The 20,025-nt window shown below is 38.8% G+C and overlaps 1 protein-coding gene across 1 annotated transcript in view; it reads right to left on the bottom strand.

Annotated features, from left to right (window-relative positions):
* Positions 1-3,976: 3,976 nt before the first annotated feature.
* Positions 3,977-20,025, bottom strand: part of GUCY1A2 (guanylate cyclase 1 soluble subunit alpha 2) — a 148,860-nt gene continuing 132,811 nt past the window's right edge. The window contains exon 8 of the mRNA XM_048935281.1: positions 3,977-18,112. Within this exon, the coding sequence (XP_048791238.1) occupies positions 17,905-18,112 (208 nt within the window). The 3' untranslated portion in view covers positions 3,977-17,904. The remainder of the gene's footprint in view (positions 18,113-20,025) is intronic.

Raw genomic sequence — 20,025 nt, 5'->3', positions numbered from 1 at the left:
ACTGTTTCCATTCACTTGGGTTTTACTATCCTTAACATTACAATACATAATCCTGCTTTTCATGGGTTAGCTGTCAACAAAGGGAAAATTTCAATGATTCATCGTGAATTTTAATAGACTTCTGCATGATTTATTGATGTAAATATGCTGCAAATAGCTGGTAGGACATTAAAGGGCAAACAAAATGTTTGGGTTTTTTCTTTAACATGGTTTGGAATTGAACAGTGTAAACAGAACATAGTCATCACCACTTTATTTTATGTCATCCCAATCTACCATCAAATCCTTCCCATATACAAATTCACTTTTTTTTGTCATCTTGATTACCTAGAAATCTTGCATAATGAAATATTATTTACACTGTGTATGACTCACAATTAATTACAAATAAAAATTATACAAAATGATTAAAATATATCATTACATGAAAAGCAAGGAAGATACAGTGGATGTTCAGATCACCTATAAATGCTTACATATTTGTACATGTCTTTCTAATCTGAAATTAGTAATGATATATCTGACGATTTTGATCAGAAATATTGGTTCTTATGTCTGCACTACGAAATGGAAGCAATATTTCCAGACATAATGAGCCACTTAAGAAACATTTATGATACTGCATAGGATGGAGCATAATAATCTTAGAAAAAAAAATGATATTTTTATCAATATAAAATATTGATAAATATTGGTAAAATATAAGCAATTTAATTCATGCCATACAGATACGTTGTATATTAAACCAATACTGTAAGATGGCATTGTAAATAAACATGGCAGAGCTGTAACATTTTAAAAATAAGCAATTCACAGGGCATTTGTATCATAAAATAGCAGATGTACAGTATTATTTACATTGCAAACCAAAGGGATAGTAACCCTCACGAAACCTCAGCAGACAAATTGGTCAAACCATTGATCACAGACCTGATTCATAAAATATGCAGGAATGTGGGCAGAACAGATGGAAAAATAAGTCCTTATATATCTGAAATGCTGCATTATGTACTGGGTGTGTGACCCCTCTCTCCAGCCACCCATGCATGAGGTATGGCTGCAGTCCCACCACCCTCGCTCACAGTGTTTGCAGAAGGCTAAAGTACACTTTGGGGCCCCCCGCATCCCTTTTGTTACCTTTTCACTTCAGCACATGCAGGACCGCAGCCTAACTGGCCCATGTAACTACACGTAAAATCCAGATGCAGCTCAGGGAAGTGCTGTGTTGCTCCACACAGAGCGCTTTACACCAGTGTGCCGAATTATGGTTCTGTTAGCAGACTAAGCATTACCCAGCAAATACAACACTTGCAGGATCAGACCACTGATGTCTTACACAGCAAGGAGGGTGGGATATGGTTTCAAAGCTTTTTGCAGACTTTTAGCCCAAGGACTCCTATTAGCTATAATAACAGCCCAATGGTTTTTCATTGCAAGGATGAGGGAGAAGTCTGGTCTGTAGTTGTTCAGAACACTTGGTTTGGGGCATGGCAACACTGGCAAAGGCTTTGACTGTGCTGTAACAACCTGATTTATTAGTGGAGGCTTAGGACCACTACAAATCACTCCTGATTCACTGTAGCATTCAAAATTCACAAAGCCTTGATTTGTGGAAAATGCACCTTATTTGCCGAATCCCAATATGGAATTTGGATATTAATCACTTCAGCAATTAATCATCAAATAATGCTTATTAAAAAGGACAGTCACCTCCTGCCCCACAGCAGTGCTGTAGCTACTCAGTAAATATTTACCTGCCGAGCTCAGGTACATCTTCTAAAAGACCAAAGATCAGCACTGACCGTTGTATTTGAATGGTGTCACTTTCACATGTGGCAATAGGAAACAAGTTTTAAAAGAACACAAATTTTGACAAATGAGTTCTACATCACAACTGTCCTCATACTTCACACCCTCTCTCCCATTATCTTTTTCGTTTCAGACACATTTCATAAAACAGAGAGCACACAGTAGAAGTCATGTACTACTTTACATACAAAATCCAAAATGCTGCAAATTTCATTTTTTACCCAAGGATTCACCAGAGTGAAATGCATGACCACGTGTCTGTGCTAGGTGAGCAGCATGTCAGCATCTGTTGTGCCTATAAACATCAGCTCCACTGGCTGAGATGAGCCAAGTACATTTGCAAACTTGGTCTGCTCCTAGCAGAAAGCTCAACATACCCACACAAAACTACTTTAATCTGAAATACAGACTTTTTAGTGCAGGTCTGTAGTCTGGCCTTTATCCAGCAGACTTCTAGAAGCCGAGACAGAGCTAATGACACAGTTGAAGAGGTGTCAGAAAAAAAAAAGACCAAAAAAAAAAAAGTTATCACAGAAGTGATGAAGCAGTTACTCATCCAATTCATTGCATGGGAAAGCAAGTTTGCAGCAAACTACCCGATGCACTCCCCACTTGTGGTACTGGAGTAATGCAGAGACATAGATTCACGCTAACTTTCTGAATGGTTGGAGAAAAATAGTAAGTACTGTCTGGATGGTATCTTGAGCACCTGGAAGTGCAAATGAGCTGGTACTTTTCAAACCATGTTATTGCAGTGCTTAGAAAGCAAAGCTCTGACAACGCTTTCCATAGAATACACTACATTTGTGATGATTGAAGTCAGACCTGGCAGCTGAATTGCATTTACAGAATGATTGGATAAAGTAACCAGGTAACTTCCCTTTTCAACTCTCTCTGTATATAAAACTTCTGGATTTGTTGTAACAGTATCTTATTTGATCACCTATTCACTGATTTCTCTCTGAAATATAAGTTGGTTATCCTGGTCACAGTCAGGAAGAAAATGTTCTTCTGTATAGTTTCTCTGAAAAAAAAAACCAAAATTTTTTACTGATTATTATGTTACTAATATGATAATAAGTAACAGGTATAGGAATAGGAAAAGGAATAGGTCAAATGAAATGAGAACTCTCTTGAAGGAAACCCATATGATTTTTTTAAAATAAATTCTCCATATCATTAAACTTCAAGATAAAACAGGAAGCAGAAATTAGAACAATTTTTGATGAAGGCTGTATCCACATCAAAAGCTTCAGAAAATACGCCTTCTATAAGGACTCAAGAAATTTTGCAAAACTGAGTAGGTAACGCAAGGTTCTTCAGAATGCACTCAGCTGAATTTCAGAGGGATCTCTGCTGTTCTGTTGGTAACTAGCAACTCATAAATGAGATTATAGATTTATTTATGAATCAGGTACTGTGCAAAGATCATGCGCTAAGAGAGCTCATTACTTTCCCTTTCAAACGCATTTACGAAGGATTGGGGTAGGATAACCACCACAAGTTAACTAGAAGCATGAGAAAAGAGAAGTTGTTGAAGAGAAATGTTACTGTTTAGACAACCTTTAGTACTCAGACAAGGCAAAACTTCTTTGCTTGGTCCTGTAATGAACAATAGAATCTGTATTTTGTTTATAAACATTTATATGAATACTAGCCTAAAACTAGAGGCATTGAAATAGATGTATAGTATATTGTATATTGCTTTCCTTATAGAGTGTACGTTATGTTTCTAATATAGTGACAAACAGTAAAATTTTTTGGACAATCTAAAAGAACCTCATTGTAACAAACAACATCATAGCAGGTCACACTATGAAAGCAAAATGTGAAGCCCCAGTGCAGTGCAGGCATGTCATTAAAAGATAAACTGGAATGTTTTTAGAAGGCTGTTTTACCTTTCCACTCTCTGTTAACAACATGTCTGCATGTGTTCTGTAAAGTTTCTTCTTCTTGTTTGAGACCTTGAATTCTTTGGATAAAGGAAGAGCAAAGAAGGCAAACTGCCCTCCATTGCTATAGTCAGCAAGACTCATAACACCAAAGTTTAAGTGAAAGGAAGTAGAAAGACAAAAGTATCAACAGAAGCTGACCAGGCCATGAATATATGTTTTGTTTCTTCTAAAGAAGGCCCAGATTATTGGCCTTTTTACTGTTTGCATTTAGTGGAGAGGAAAAAAAAAAAAGCAACTCGCCAGAAAGAGATTCAGGACCAACATTCCCTGATTGATCTCTCCAGCCTGCAAGGTTTACAGATAGCATCTGCTTTTTTGTTTTCCAGCAACACATGGAGAAAGATTCCTTGTTCTGTGGAGGACTGTGTAAACAACAATTCACAGAATGTCAGTTTTAAAACAAGAAGAATAAACTTTAGCTTACATATTTGTCAGAAGCTCATAGGGTCACAGCTATCAAGATATACATTCTATTATAGGAAGAGCAGTACAAATGTTAAAGCTTTTAAGCCTGTATGTAATTCACTGCACGCACAATTTTCCCATGGCCTACACATATGGCACATCAATTTATTACATAGATTTGTGTTTCCACAGAGGGATTAATACTGAATTCTGCTGTGCTATACCAGTGCTGCAGCCTTGAATAATTCTTGCTCAATGACACGACACAGGTTTGGTCAGTACATGTATTGCACATGTCAGCTGCTTCCAGTCAAAGTCACAAATGATAGAACCAAACTTCACTGTTTTGTTTTCAAGTAGGTAAGTCTTTGGTTAATAAGTTCAGTTGGTCTGGGGAACAGCCATAACTGAAACAGTAATTTTCAACCAGAGGTACTGTAACTTCCAGACCATTAAATGCCAAATAAATTCACAATAACAAAACTGAAATGCAGCATGAGATATTTTGCGCGGGTTCTGTTTCTTTTGGTAGGTGGATTCCTTTCTTGACAGCTAGGAAAAGTAAGAAACCAGTCTGGATTTTGTTGTTACTCCATTGGTTTCAGTGTGGGAAGATCTTGGCTTACATGCTTTGCTGAGCTTTTTTGTCCACATGAGCTCTCAGTAAGAGTCTAACCTGCCGTATTTTTTCCTAGAAGATTACAGGTCACAGTTTGAAAATAATACCAGATTCATGTAGTACTAAATTGATCTCATAACCATTAAGGTAACAGAAGTGTACAGAGATACCACTCTACCTCTCCTATACATTACTGAAACAGAAATATTGCTGTTAGTTGGGTTACCATCAGCTCTACAAGAAATCCTATGCAAACTACTACTGTTCACAAACACCACAGTGCTCTAAACCCTGTCAGAGCTCCACTATTACTTAATGACATCCAACATTACCTTTATGGTAAGCATTCTTTGTTGATATACGCTGCATTACTTGCGTACGTGCTTGCAGCATTACAGTGTTACAGAACACAATAAAATCAATTTTCAGAACTCATTGGCACTCAGGGAAGATTGGCCCACTTCCAGGAGAGCAGACCTTGAGTTGGTCAGTATTCACATTTTAGGATACTAAATACTTTCATCCAGTTTGCAAAACAGAGAAGTGAGAAACAAGGGGCAATTCTCAGCCACCAGAAAGCTGAGAGTAAAACTTCACTGAACTGCTCCTTCCCTTTGCTCTGCTCTAAGCAAACAGTTGACCACTAATGGCTGATAACTCCTAAATTCCTACTCCTAAAACTGAGTACCACAGACTCAAGTGAACATTCTCCTTCCTACAATAAACCAGATTTCTTACTTGTAGCTACATCTTACCTCTGCACATATCTGGCCCTGTTACAGGAGGTGTTTGAAGCAGCTCAGACAGAAATTAGCCCTCAGGTTTTACTTTGGCAACACTGAAATCAAAGGGAAAAGGCCAAAGATAGATCTCTAAGGCATCAAAGAGTAATCATTCTGGAGTTACCTGCAGAGGAAATTTAGATGAGTCTGAACAAATTGCCAGGTAAACCACCAATTTGAGAACTGTATTTGACTCCTGGAGGAAAGTGACAGATCTAAGTAGCAGAAACGTTAGGTTTCCTATTCACAGTTTCATAACTTTCATGAGTTTTCCTTTGGATGGGAGGAGTGAGGGGTCAGACAGTATGGAACAAAAAACTTTCAAATTGTGATCGTTCTTTCAGGAGAATTCTGCATGCAAAGTTCAGCATGTACTCAGAGACTTTGGGATGAGTCTGAATCATGACTTGATGAGTCCAAGCTGTGAAGTCTATGCCAATAACACTGGCTTGTTTTTGAAAAAGTCTTGTAATCATTGATTTATCTCACTAAAGAAATATAAATCACAAGAACTTTATCAGTAAGTAGCACGGAGTTACTTTTCCACAGTTGTCTGTAAGAGCTCCAAACATAGCTGATTAGTATCAGCTATAGGGCTGGAGAGGATCATGCCTTCCACCAAAACAAGGATGGATGCCAAGGATGTGTGACAGCTCAGAACGATCCCAGAAGTAAACGATAAAACCACCTACTATCTCAGGATAGCTATCAGGCACTGCAGCATCCACATATTTGTGGTTTTAATTCCCAAACATTTTTCTGTATATTTTGTCATATTATGTTCTATAATATAAAGTATAACATGAAATGCGTGCACAGTGTGTAGGATGTGAAACACAGACAACTGCTGGTGCTGCTTGTCCTGACATTTCTGCTTCACTACCAGTCCTTAATACTGCAGTAACACCAGATAAATGGAACTGATGCTATCTAAATCTAAAATCAGAAGTATTCCCATCCCCTCTGACAATGATGAGCAATGGGTGCCAAAAGCACAGAATTTACAAATTATTTACAATATTTACTAATATTTTTTGCGGCAATTTCATTCACTGATAGAAGTTATTGTTTATACCCTACACTTGACAGTGCCTCAAATCTAAAATGCAGAGATTTTACAGACGGTACACAGAAAAGGCACATCCTACAGAATGAATTTCTAAAGAAAGTGGTAAAGATTATAGAATTATTAAAGTTAGAAAAAAACACTATGTTAATCCAGTCCGACCATCAGTCCATCCCCACCATGCCCACTAACCCATGTCCTTTTCTTGAACATCTCCAGGGACAGTGCCTGTACCACCTCTCCGGGCAGCCTGTGCCACTCACTGCCTCACTGCTCCTTCTGAGAAAAAGGATTATTCCTGGACTGTAAGTTGGTCTGCTTCTGAACACAAAAGTAAAAATAATTGCTTAAATCATAGCACAAATTGCATGCAACTGCTGCCAGCCTGATGCAGCTGATAAAGCAGCACCTGAAGGCTGGATCCAGAAGGTGAATAAAACAGAATCAACACTAAATCCTGACATTCTTCCAGTTGGCAACTCTGGTTATTTTGAGTGTAATTTTATAGCTAACTTGCGACAACAAAAACTGCTCAACCCAAGGCTTTTTCTCCATGCTATGACACTTTGATTTGCCTTCACCTCTGTTCCTGAACCAAGCTTCTCTGGCAGACACACAGTGCCTATTTTTAGCTGTGAGCTACTAATCCAGTTTCTCTGACAACTGCAATTTGCTGGAAGAAGCGACTGGTGTTACGATGTCTCAGAGCTATGAGCCCATTTGAGAAATTAGCGTCTTAGCTGACCTTTAAAGCAAGTGAGAATAATGCGCCTGCAGTTGTGCAGGGTTTGGATTTCATTATCGCAGCAGCACATACAAAGCAGGATGCCCCTGCTGCACAGCTATGCCTCTCTGATTTGTTTTCCTGGTAATTATAGAAACTGTTTACATGGAAAATCTGCAAGTTTTCTCAGCTAGGGAAGACAATACTGCTCCTAATTCCTTTTCTCTGGAGAGAATGACAGTTCACAGAGCAGAGGACTGTTCTTCCCAAGAACTTTCCCACGGCCTCCCCAACCAGGCCTGCAATGGAAATCACTGCAGATGGCCAAGGGCAGGAATGGCGATAGCAGAGATGGAAGGGTGGGAGAAGGATGGGAGTTGTACAGCAGCGTCCCTGAATCTTCCCACTCACCTCTGGTTCAGAGCTCAGTCCAAGGCCCTTTGAAACTCTGGCCCTTGTCCCTGATGTGCTTCTCTCCATGTATACGTTTGCTTTTCCATCAGAAGTTGTAAATACTTAGACTTAGGATAGCAGAACCTCACTCAGTCTCGCAGGAGTTCCAAAATCTCTTGGTACTCTGAAGCCTACTGGATCCCAGATAAAAGTAGGCAGCAAGGTATGAGGTTAATAAGCAATATTCTAACATCAAAAACATTAATGGCTGCAACTTCACTGCTAATTGTAAGGAAATATGGATGCCATGTACTGGGATGCGAATTGTGCCTGGAGCGGGCTTTGTTTGGGCTTCAGTAGAAGACATAGTGCTCACAGATATCCTAGGAAGTGCATTTAGAGACCGGCACGGGGATGCCTTCTCCCTCTTAATACATGCTAAATCAACTGAATTCAATCTTGGCCTAACCTAATATGATTTGCTTGGCATTTATGCACCTGAAATTAACTATAAATGACCGTTGGCTGCAATTGCTTTTGAAAACTCCATATATAGAACTGTTTCTGAAGAAATGGCATGAACTCTAAATTATGTCACAGACTTTAAATCTTTGAATCTTTTTGCTTTGACTCAACACTTCCAAATGTGCAGCTTAGACATTTCTAAACAATATTTATTAATGAAGCATGATAGAATCATTAATTTTTTTAAGAGCTAACACTGAATCATATTCCTACACACACCTGGAAGGCATTCAACTCTACTTGAAAAAGTACCTCACTTGTAAAGTTTTATAGCTACTGACATGTTTTGCATTCACCATCTCAACTTAGAGAAATTCTGAGACCTATCCCAGAGAAGTCAAACGGTGAACAAAAATGGGGCATCTGTCTTTCCTTTTTACATTAAGAATTTGTAGATTTCCCTTTTCCTTCACTACTTTTTTTCTGCAATCGGAGATTGAACTCACTTGAAATAACTTTCCCTCCTCCAAAAATAATGGATTTCTCATGCAACTCCACTAAAACTCTGAGGACAATCAATTCTAAAACTCATCCTACTGACATCACATACAGCACATTCTTGCACTCTGCAACATAGTAATAGTACACTCCTGATCATCGAACCTCCAAATGCACAGAATCTTTATTCACTTTCTTCAGATGCATTCTCCCTGTGGGCTCCTTATCCGTACACTCTCAAGATCTGATATGGATTTATAAACCACATTTTAAAAACTTATTTGGGCATTCAGAATCTCAAGATATTGAGCAAAATGAGTTCTGGCTGTCAGAAGAAGTTTGTGTGACAAAGAATATGGGATGGAGGAAAAAGTCTTTGGGACTTTGAAAAACTTCCCTCCTAGCAAATGCAAATAACTGGAATGATGCAGTTGTGCTTTAATTGTAAAAAATATTCAGAATGTTTTTTAATCAAACAGAAATGCCACATAAACTTTTACAATGAATATGTTTGTTCCTCTTTTCTCTTTCCCATGTCATTTGTTATCACAGGCTCACTTCTAAAAAAAACCTCTACTCAATAGCTATTAATTTCCAACCACACTCCTTTGCAATAAGCTCCAGAACTGATATTGATGCAATACTGTGTTTCAGCCTCACTAGGGAAGGAAAAAATACCTTAGAGATGCGCTGATAACAAACAAATACTAAAACAGCTTAAGAAGTGCTCTTCTCTGACTATTAATCAGTCTTAACATTAATTTACTGCTGCTTATAAAAGCAGAACTTATCAATTACTTATAACTGTTTTATTGCTCATATTCATCATTCTTGGGTTTATCTTGCATATAATGCTGTTGTTTTTAGGATGGGAGAACAGTCTTACTCAGCAGGCTAGTCTTAATACACTCTGTTTACAGCTATAAGCCTTCTCTAATCCTGATCCGTAGTTCCAATTTTGCCCATCCCTATTTAAGTAAATAACAACATGTATTTTTAGAAAATTAGCAAAAAGACAACGCCTCACAAAATCAAATTATTCCACTACATTCTCTTCTCCTTTGGAGAAGAGGATGGAAGGACAAACAATACACAACAGGGTGTTATTGTGTCATTTCATGTTTTGTCAAAAAATGCTTTGTTAGGGTGATAGCTGTCTTACAAGAGTCTACAGCGGAATAGAGTTGCATGGCTGAACTTACTGCTTCAAGAGTAGTCATTTCAAAGTACTGCAAGTATAACTCTAAAAAACAGTTATCTCAGTATAAGACCTTCTGCTAATAGTAACTTTGGGCCTACAAAACAAAATCACAAAACCAAAAAATGTATTAACGTTAATATATTAACGATAACCCAGAAACTATTCTTCTGCCCTATAGCATTTGTATATTTTATTATCATCTAATACAACAGAATAACTAGCAAGGTTTATATCGGCATTCTGTCATATGGCTCAGGTGAACATTCATAATGAGATCACAGAATCACAGAACTGCTGGGGTTGGAAGGGACCTCAAAAGACTGTTGAGTCTAAGCCCCATGCTGAAGCAGGCATCTTACGACAGGTTGCCTAGGTAGTATCCAGATGAATCTTGAATATCTCCTTGGAAGGAAACCTCATAACCACCTTGGGCAACCTATTCCAGTGGTTCTGCTTCATCACCCTTACCATAAAGAAGATCTATGTTATTATTGAACTTTCTATGCTCAAATTTTAAGCCGTTTCTCCTCATCCTATCACTTTGCACCACTGAGAAGATCCTGGCCTCATCCATTTGCCTTCCGCCTCACTTCAGACACTTATAAACATTAATCAGAACCCCCCCTGTCTTCTTTTCCCCAGGCTGAACAAACCCAGGTTACTCATCCTTTCCTCATACAGAAGACACTTCAGACTCTCTGTCATCTTTGTGGCCCTCCAGTTGACTCCTTGTAGGAGAGGTCCCTGCCTTCTTTCAGCTGGGGAGCCCAAAACTTGTCAGAGTAGTCTAAATGTGGTCTCACCATGGTAGAGTAGAGGAGGAGGATCACCTCCCTCAACCTGTTGACCACGCTCTTTTTAACACACCGCAAAATCCAGGAGTTGTGATTGGCAACACTTATAGCTTATGTAAGTGGTTCAGACAGCAGAAGGAAGAGATTTCTAGAACTGCAGTAGCCCTTGTTCTGGATAGTCACCATATCAAACCACTGCTCATCCTGGACTGTGCTTATCTGTCCATCTACCAATTCTTCGGCCAATTTAAAACTCTGAAAAGCAGCACAGACTAAAAGATTTCAGAGACAGCACTGGTCTAGAGAAGCTTAAATCAATGGCATCAATCTCATTTTCCTTGGACATCTTAAAAAACAGATCTCTAGACTCAGTTGTATGTGATAACAAAGAAACAAGCACACCCAGGCAGATTATAGGCAGGTTTTAGGCAGCCTCATGCTGTGTCTAGAATCTGGGGGGGGGGGGGGGGAGGAGGGACAACAAGCACTGAAAGACAGTGTCTTTTTTTTTTTTTTTTTGGTCCAAAATACAACATGTTCAGCCTCACTCGCCATTGGAAACTAAAATCCCAAGAGCAGATGGCCAGTTTAGCATCTGCCTCCAGATGCTCTTCTTGCTAAGGCTGCCAACAAAGTTGCCACTTTGCATAATTTCTTGTATTGGCCTCTCTAATGAGAGCCCCAACTAGATGCCCCATGCTGTTTCTTTCAGAAGCCATTTAGTTGCTGCAGTGACACTGGGATCAGAAATAACTGGAGGTTAACCTTTCTAAGCCGCAGGAACAAGTAAGCATCTGCCAAGGTGAATGACTTGTGACCTATGACTGAGTTGCTGCATTCCCCAGTGTCACTGTTTTATTTGCTTTCATGCATGATTAGAAGCCAAGCCACAAAAGATCAAACATGCATATGAAGTTAAACAGTTTATAGATTTTTGTTGTGAAGTTGCTCATGCATTGCAAATTAATAACATTGTTGAAGAATAACTTCTTGCTACATGGATAAGTCTAGTGCTTAGGAAAGTTAAAATCAGACGTGTAGCAGACAGTTACTGCACTGATTTCACCCAAATCCGCCAGTGAAAACTTCTGCTGCGGTCCTCCCCCTCCCTGCAACTGCCTGCTGTGTCACTGTAGCAGTATTGTCTTTGCTGCAAATAAGAGCAAGATCAACCCTTTGATCCTACTTTTCCTTTAGATGTAAGCAGTCATGTCAACAACAGATGTTAATAAGAACAATGATAAGAATTTCTCACCATCTGTCATACACTACACATACTATGCTGCAAAACAAAAAAGAGTGGAGGTTTTTTAAATTTTAAATAACAGAATTCTGAACCAGAACAGGAAGAGTATGTGAGGCAATGGAAGCACAAACAGTAGCAGCAGAAGGTCAAACTCCTGCCTTTGGAGCCTTCTGCAAAATCAGCATCTTCAATTCATGCCATCCTTTACTGCCACCGGCATCCTCAACTCCAGAAAAGCTCAATGAATAACACATTTCTTTGAAGGAAGGGAGCCAACTGTTTCTGGGTTTACTTCCAACTGCACTGTAGCCTTTCTCACAACATCCCTGCATGCTTTGGCATTATTGCTATATTCTTTCCATGTGGCCAGACCCTTTTTCCACATTTCATAAACTTCCTTCTTCCCTTTGAGTTTATCCATGAGTGCAACTTCCACGCAGATTTCCTGCCACCTTTGCTTTATTTCTTACTCTTAGGGATGCACTCATCTTAAGCTTGAAGTGACACCTGAATGTCAGCAAGCTCTCTTGAACCCCCTTACAGTCTAAACATTCTAACCCATAGGATCCTTCCAAGTAGGTTTTCAAAAACATCTAAGTCAGCTCTCTAGAACTCCTGAGTAATGATCCTGCTTATTGCCCTGTTTCTTCCACTCAAGATCCTGAACTTCATCATCTCATGAATGCTGCCCTAAACCCTCACATTCCCAGACAGCTCTTCCTTGATTGTAAGAATAAGATCCAGCAGCAAATCTCTCCTTATTGACTTCTCCACTATTTGTGTCAGAAACTTCGCCTCCATACACTGCATGAATCTCGCCATCTGTATGTACCTGGCAGCACTGTTTTTCCAGCAACTATCAGACTGACTGAAACCCAGGAGAACCACTGACTGTGACTGTGGGGCTGCTTCCAGCTGTTTGCAGAAGGCCTCATCAGAAACCCTCCACTTGATAAGGTGGCCTGTAGTGCAGACTCACAATAGTGTCACTTACCTTAGCCTGCCCCTTAATTTTCACCCACAAGCTCTCTACTTGCTCACTGTCCATTCCCAGGTAGAGCTTGATACATTCCACTTGCCTCCTCATGTAAAAAGCAACTTCACTGCCTCACCATGCTGGTTTGTCTTTCCTAAAGAGACAGCTGTCAAGCTTATGCTTCTTGTTTTGTTGCTAATTTAAGCATGCTGTTATCTGTAGCATTACAAAAGCATAATTTTACAAAGCAATAACAGCGTCCAAAACAGAGTGAGAAGCTCTGTGACTGAGTTAGGGCGGGGAAGTGGGTCTGCTCAGTGTGTTGTCAGCACTCAGCAGAGGTGAGGCAGAAGCCTGAGATCAGAAGATGAAAGAGTGCAGAAGATGCTAGACGTTTGTGATGCTGCTGTTGGATTAGTCTTGTTGGCAGATAGAAAGCATGAGGGCTTCCTGTGGATGCTGAAGAATCTGAAAGCCATTCTGCAGCTACACTTGCCCCAACAACTGATACAAGCTTCACACCCATCTGCAATTCAAATTGGTTTGTGGTATTTTATTTCCCCCTTCATTTTAAAGTCTGCTGGGATCAAAAGGATCTTTATCCTTTTATTTTGTTCAGAGGAAGAAATATTTAATGCAATATCAGTAAGCAGAGCATAAGTCTCAGCGCAGAGCTATGGTATGTTTAAATGTTTGCAACATGCCACAGTTCTGCACCATTTGCTTTATACAGAAATATATATATATATATATATATGTAAGAGAAATGTTAATGGAAAACAGAGAAAAGGTGGATGTCTCTGCAGGCACAGAAGCACCATGAACACAGGAGGGGACACCACTGTGAAATTGCATCCGCATACAGATGAACCTCAGTAGGACCAGCTAGTGACAAAGTGCAAGTATTTCTTCTTCAGCATAAGCAATTCCCATACAAGATGGTTTTCTGTTTGCAGAGGCATGCTTCCAGGCCCCACAGTGCCTTTCTGAACAGACTGAGATCTGAAAATGGATGTGGGAATGAACAGTGAAGTCAAAACCACAACCACATTTAACAACTATGAGCTTTCTGGAATTAAAAGAGCAAAACCCTGTGGGATTCTGCAAGACAGCCACACTATTACAATTCTGTCTTTGCAGTAACTCTCCCATGCAGCGGCTTTTGTCTTTGTATGGTAGGTATTTCCAGAGTGATACTGAACAAAATTTAATCCACTGCTCTACAATTTCCTTCACTCTGAGTTCCTGACCTCTGTGCCCTGCATCACAGAAAAGCCTGTGTGACAGAGCTTCAAGTAGATGGAGAAATCTGACAGAAAACCTCTAAAAGGTGCTCTGGGGGAATAACTGCTGTTTCTGTTTACTTAGGCCTCATGCCTTCAGTAAGAGAAGTTGGCCTGTGAGTCTGCCTCTGTGGTCAGCCTATGGTCTCCAGTCTGTCTGAGCCTGGATCAGGGGCAAGCTGCACAGAACCAGGCTGTGGCAAAAAGACCAATAACCCCAGCTTGGGCCCATGCATTCTCCTTCCCATGCAGGGAATATGCAGTAGATCTCCACTCTTTATTTTCAGAGAGGAAAAAAGGATCATCTATTTAATAGGAAATAAAATATCAGGAGGAAATTCCAACTACAATATGTGATTTCTACATTTCAGCACCTCTCTGCCTCAACATCCCAGGGAAAAAACACTGCAAAGCCTTTTATTCGTGAAAACAAAAACAATATCAGGCAAATGAGAACATTTTCTCACTAAAATGAAGCACTGTTGACCAAATGCTGTTTGACTATGATCTAACCAACTTCACAGCATTAACCTTGCTAATAAACTATATTTCACTTCATACAGGTGTCCAACGAATAAATGTATAACCAAATACTGCAGGCAGCAGATGCAGCTACTAAGTGAAACAATGCTGAGAATGCTTCATACTTTTCTCTCACTGATCAAGTGCCTCTAGAAAGCCTGCACTTCTCTATTAACTTAACCTGTCATAACACAGAAGCAAATAGCATAATACATAGCATCAGTGCTGAAGTTTTTGGCATGTTACCTTCACAGAAACTTATAAAAAACGGAGACTGTCTATTATTATACAGTAAATCTGCTCCAATTTGGGGAGCTCTCTCTGTGATTACAGAGATTATCAAACAAACTGTAAATGGAGACTGTGAGGATGGTGCTACAATTTTTTTGAATGCCTCTTCAGTGTAATAGCTGAATTAGCTTTTGACCATCATTTCTCATTAAAATGTTTCCACGGATCTACCAAGATCACCCACAGAATAAACCTAGGCATTTCCTATTAGCAGCTGTGAGAGACAGGATGTTGAGCAATATGCTTTTGGTATGAACCTCTTCATTTGTTCTCATCACAGAGGACTGTGGGCGGTGAGAAAAGAAACTGAGTTTGGCCAGAGAGATTAGTAATCTGACATTAACACCTACTGAATAATGAGGATGTGCCAGTAAAGTCCAAAAGAAATCTTGATGTATTGATTAGAAGAAAAATGTATTGCTGGGAAAAAGATAATCACTACAGGGAACTGGGTAATGACATCAAAACCACAGCTTTATTAGCTCAGAAGCAATGTTTCTGTTCCCATGATTGAACTGGAACTTTGCTCCATATATAATTCTTGCAGGTCTCACTGATGTTCACCAGAAAAAAAGAAACGAATGCTACATGCTGTGAATATGCAAACTAATGGATGTAGAGTAAAACATCTTGCCCTTTGATGCAGAAAATTCTTGGATTGATGGTTTGGATGGAAATTCTAAAACCTCAAGCCCAAACAGTTTTCATCAAGTCATTTTTCAGACATAAAGCAAAGCTGCAGATGGTGTTTATCAAGGTAGTAGAAGATAAACTCCTCCAATCCCAAGGATGCTATGGAAAAAATCTTTAACATCAGTGGTCCTCTAAAAAACAAGGGAATTTCTATTTAAGTAATATTCATAGAATCATACATTGGAATGGTTTGGAAGAGACCTTATAAATCGTCTGGTTCCAATGCCCCTGCCATGCCCATGCAGATACCTTCTCAGCAAGAAAACATCTTCCATAATAAATTCATGTTTCTTCTACCTGACAAAGTCTGTGTCGGTTCAAAATGGTTCTTTCTCATAGAGGCAGGCTTCATGGGAAGGAAGCGTGAATTTTTTTCTGTAACAGGATGGCTGTGCCGTGCTGAATTGTTCCTATCCTGAGTCAAAGAGGAATAATGGAGCACTGTCGTTCCCTCTGCAGAAAGGTGTAACTGGGTAATTTGAACATGTGGAGAATGTTATTCACTAATTTTCAAAAGGTGCTTCAAGATTTGATAACTGAACAAATCCATAAATATGGCCCAAATTTCTGATTAGGATTACAGAAGAGCTGAGCTGCTGAGAGTTTTGTCTTTGATTTCTTCGACCTTGGATTAGGCCATTGTAAAGCTAAGCCAATTTGAAATCACTGCATTAATGTTTTCTAACAATTTACAAAACTAGAAGAATATTGGCTCAATTCAGTAGGACCTTAAAGGAAGTACACCTACAAAAGAAAACTGACTGCTGTCACTTCTGCAAAGGAAAGCCCGAGAAATAAACACTGCTTGAAAATGTGTCTACTGGGAGGACAGATTTACATCTCGTTTCTTGTTTCAGTTGGTTTCACTGTAGAAAATAAAACTATTTTAAATTTAACCACGAATTGGGCCTTCTTTTTTTTTTTTTTTTTTTTTTTTTTTCTTTTAATTATTCATTTAATTAACATAGACTGCTCTAAATCTTGAACTGGCATTTTTATTAAATCTGAGACATTACTTCCTTTCCCTTTTCAGTATTTTTTGGCTTACATTAGATAAACCTTTCATCCAATCCACCACAGAGGAAATTTCCAAATTAGCATCTTTAATAGCAGATAGGATTTTTAGAGCAGAAGCAGAAGTTCTTTTAAAAAACTGGAAAACCAGTACGCAGAATGCTTCAGAATTTGCTGGACTCTCTCAGAGGAAGGGCTTGTACCCAATATTAATTTGGATGGGAATTTGTTGTGGAAAAAAAGCCCCAGTGTGTATAACAGAACTTTTCTGTTTGTTAATAAATTGTTATTTTACATTTTGTTTGCTTTGTCCCAGAAACAGTGGACACACAGCACTATAGGACAAATACTGAACATTATTTTGTATTAGCAAGACAATGCTCATCTAAAGTTTAGCATAAACATCAGGTAAAGAGGTTTACCAAAGTGGTTTTTTTTTTCCTTTAAAATATTGATTTTTTTTGATGCCAAAAAAAGTCAAAAAAAATGACTTCTTCCCATTTGTATAACAATAAGCTTTGATAGGCAGAATATACGAAATATACAGTAACTTCTTCTGAAAAGCTATCTAGGCTTACTCAGCTTACAGTATGTGGAATGTAATTATCCAGAAAGTGAAATATGTATAAAAATAGGTAAAATCCCTACAACATTTGTACTGAATTATAATTCCTCCTGCCAGGAAGGTTACAACAACTCTACAGTACATGTATGAAATGTTTGTTCATAAAGTTAAAAAACATCATCACCGTACTGAAGAACACACTGAATGTAGGAATGCATAATCAGAACTGACTCTCAATTCTGCTTAGCTGGTGCAAATCTACAGAGAACCATCACCCATTCTGCACAAAACAAAACCAACCTCTAATGTGAGAGTTGTTTTTTCGTTTTGTTTGTGTTTGTTTGTCATAAAGGGGCCAGACTCAAGTTTACTAATGAAATTCCTCTGGAAGTGGAAGTATTTGTTCAAACACTTTTTTCCCTATCTCCACTCTGTTTACCAACAGCAGTCACCCACCTTTAAAATGATTATTGCCTGACATTACATGAAGCTTTTACTGCTTGTTCAGAACAAGGCAGTGAAATAGAAAGAACCTCCGATTCCCCTGGCATGACCCAGTTCTGGGCTTGTGCTTTTTCATGAGTCTTTGATCTGCAGCAGGCCTCATAGGCTGGTCTCCCGGAGGAACATGGTGCCAATGTTGTAAGAAACTTTCCTCACTCTGGCGGATGTGATGGAGGGTTTTGGCTGCTTCTGACCACTTCTGACCTCGAGGAAGTAACAGATCCCAGGAATTTCCTTTGGAAAGTTTTCTGGAAGCTCTTCACGGGAACGAGGGATAAAAATAAAATTTTCTTCCTTTTTCAAAAGCCTAGAAAAAAAGGGAACAGAGAGATGTAAAAAACTATGAAACACATTGCAGACACATTTCTGTGGAAGAGATTGGTCCTATGTGATCTCAAATTTAAAAATGAATTTGAAGTATTATGTGACATCTAGAAAATCCTTGACCAGGATCCCCAACCAATCCATACTAACAGTATCACCAACTTCAAGGGCAGTTGAACTAGATGATCTTTAATGGTCCCTTCCCACCAAAATGGTTCTATGATTCTTGACCTGCTGAGATCAGCTGAAGAGAAGGCCCAAATAAATACATACTCTAAAAAACAGTGTCAGCATTCAGAAACTCATATACAAGAAAGAGAATCAAATTTGAAACCAAAATAGGTCCCATAACAGCAAAACCAGATTCAAAAAGAAACAAATCAAATCTGACACTATCCATCAAATGCACCTGCAAGTTTAATTTAGGACACCTGGTTGAGGTCAAAAACAGCTACAGGCTCAAGTGAGGTGCGACTCTCCTCCAGCCGTGCCATACAAATGGCACAACATCACAGATCCAATGATACTGCCTGTTGCTCTTTGTAGTCTTTCTTCATGTTGGAAAAACTTTTTCTGGCTAAATCCGATAATTTGGGGCCTTTTCATGAAAACAGCTTAGTTGCAAAATGAAGCAAATAATCTACACCTTTTCTATTTGTTTCCAATAAATGAAGAATCAAAAAGAACAATTTTGAGGTAACAGTAAATTCTAAGCACAGTTGGATATATGAAAGTAGCCTTCATCTTTTTCTCAAAGATATTTATTCTTTCAATCAGAGAGAAACTCAAAAACATCAGTGGGAAGAACCTTGTCAACGTCAGCAGATTTTGTAATAGGCTGTTCATTTAGTGTCTCTAAAGCTAATTTCTGGAGAGTAAATGACCGAATGAATCCTGTTGCTGGGTGAATATTCTAGGATTTTCAGCATATTTAATGGAACTTCCTTTACTTTTTTTTTTCTTTTCTTTTTGGCTGGGAGAATCCATGTGAGCTCCTCACAATTTCTCTAACTATAAAGGCATTTTTTCCTCAGCTTTTAAATAATCAGATGGCTGTAAGTCTAACCATGTATTTGCCTTTGAACTTCTGTGGTGGTCTTTGTTTACCATATGGTTTGAGTGTCATAATCTATTTTCCAGGCTGTCAACTTTACGAGCAAAACACAATGATCTTCTCTCCATATTGTGCGAGAGTTTGCAGAGGCCTCTGCAGAGAAGCTTCTCTCCTCTCATCTCCACAATGCTTGCAGTAAATATCTTGTATTTTAAGTCTACCACTTTAATACAATGAAGCCACCCTATTTTTCAAACTAGATTTTGCAAGGAACAGATGAACTCTTAGAACTTTCTGAGCTAAAACCACAAGCTTTCACTCCAGACTTTCTTCCCTGAATGACCCATTCACTGTAGAGCATCTAGCACTGCTAAAAATCAATGGTTTCTTTCTCAGAGCCCAAAATTATCTGACTGCAATGACAGTTACAGATAGATTTAGTTCAGGGCTGGCCTTGAGTTTAATCAATATTTCACACTATTTTCCTCATAGGACGAAAGTGCAAGATATTAATCAAAGACTTTATTTTCAGCTGTTTTGTGAGTTGCAACTTGGTTGTAATGAAATTCTCTGAGATTATCAAAAGTGCCAGCAGTGAAGGGTGACTAACCAATTAGTACAGCTATTTGGATATTTATCCACTGTGGCTTGTGATAGACTCCACATCACTATATTAGGCAATATTTGAATTAGCCTCTCGTCAGAATATGCCTAGCTGACCTTTTTTTCAGCTCCCAAGTGATCACAGGCAGGAAATAGTCCTCTTTAACAAATATTAATGGAAGCCACTTATAATCATATTCTATGCTACTTACTTTATATGCTTATGAAAAAAAAAAATC

Source organism: Lagopus muta, chromosome 1 (genome assembly GCF_023343835.1).
Source record: "Lagopus muta isolate bLagMut1 chromosome 1, bLagMut1 primary, whole genome shotgun sequence".
In the NCBI taxonomy this organism is placed as follows: domain Eukaryota; kingdom Metazoa; phylum Chordata; class Aves; order Galliformes; family Phasianidae; genus Lagopus; species Lagopus muta.
The sequence above is the reverse complement of the archived record's forward strand: the minus strand, read 5'-3'. Positions and strand labels throughout refer to the sequence as shown.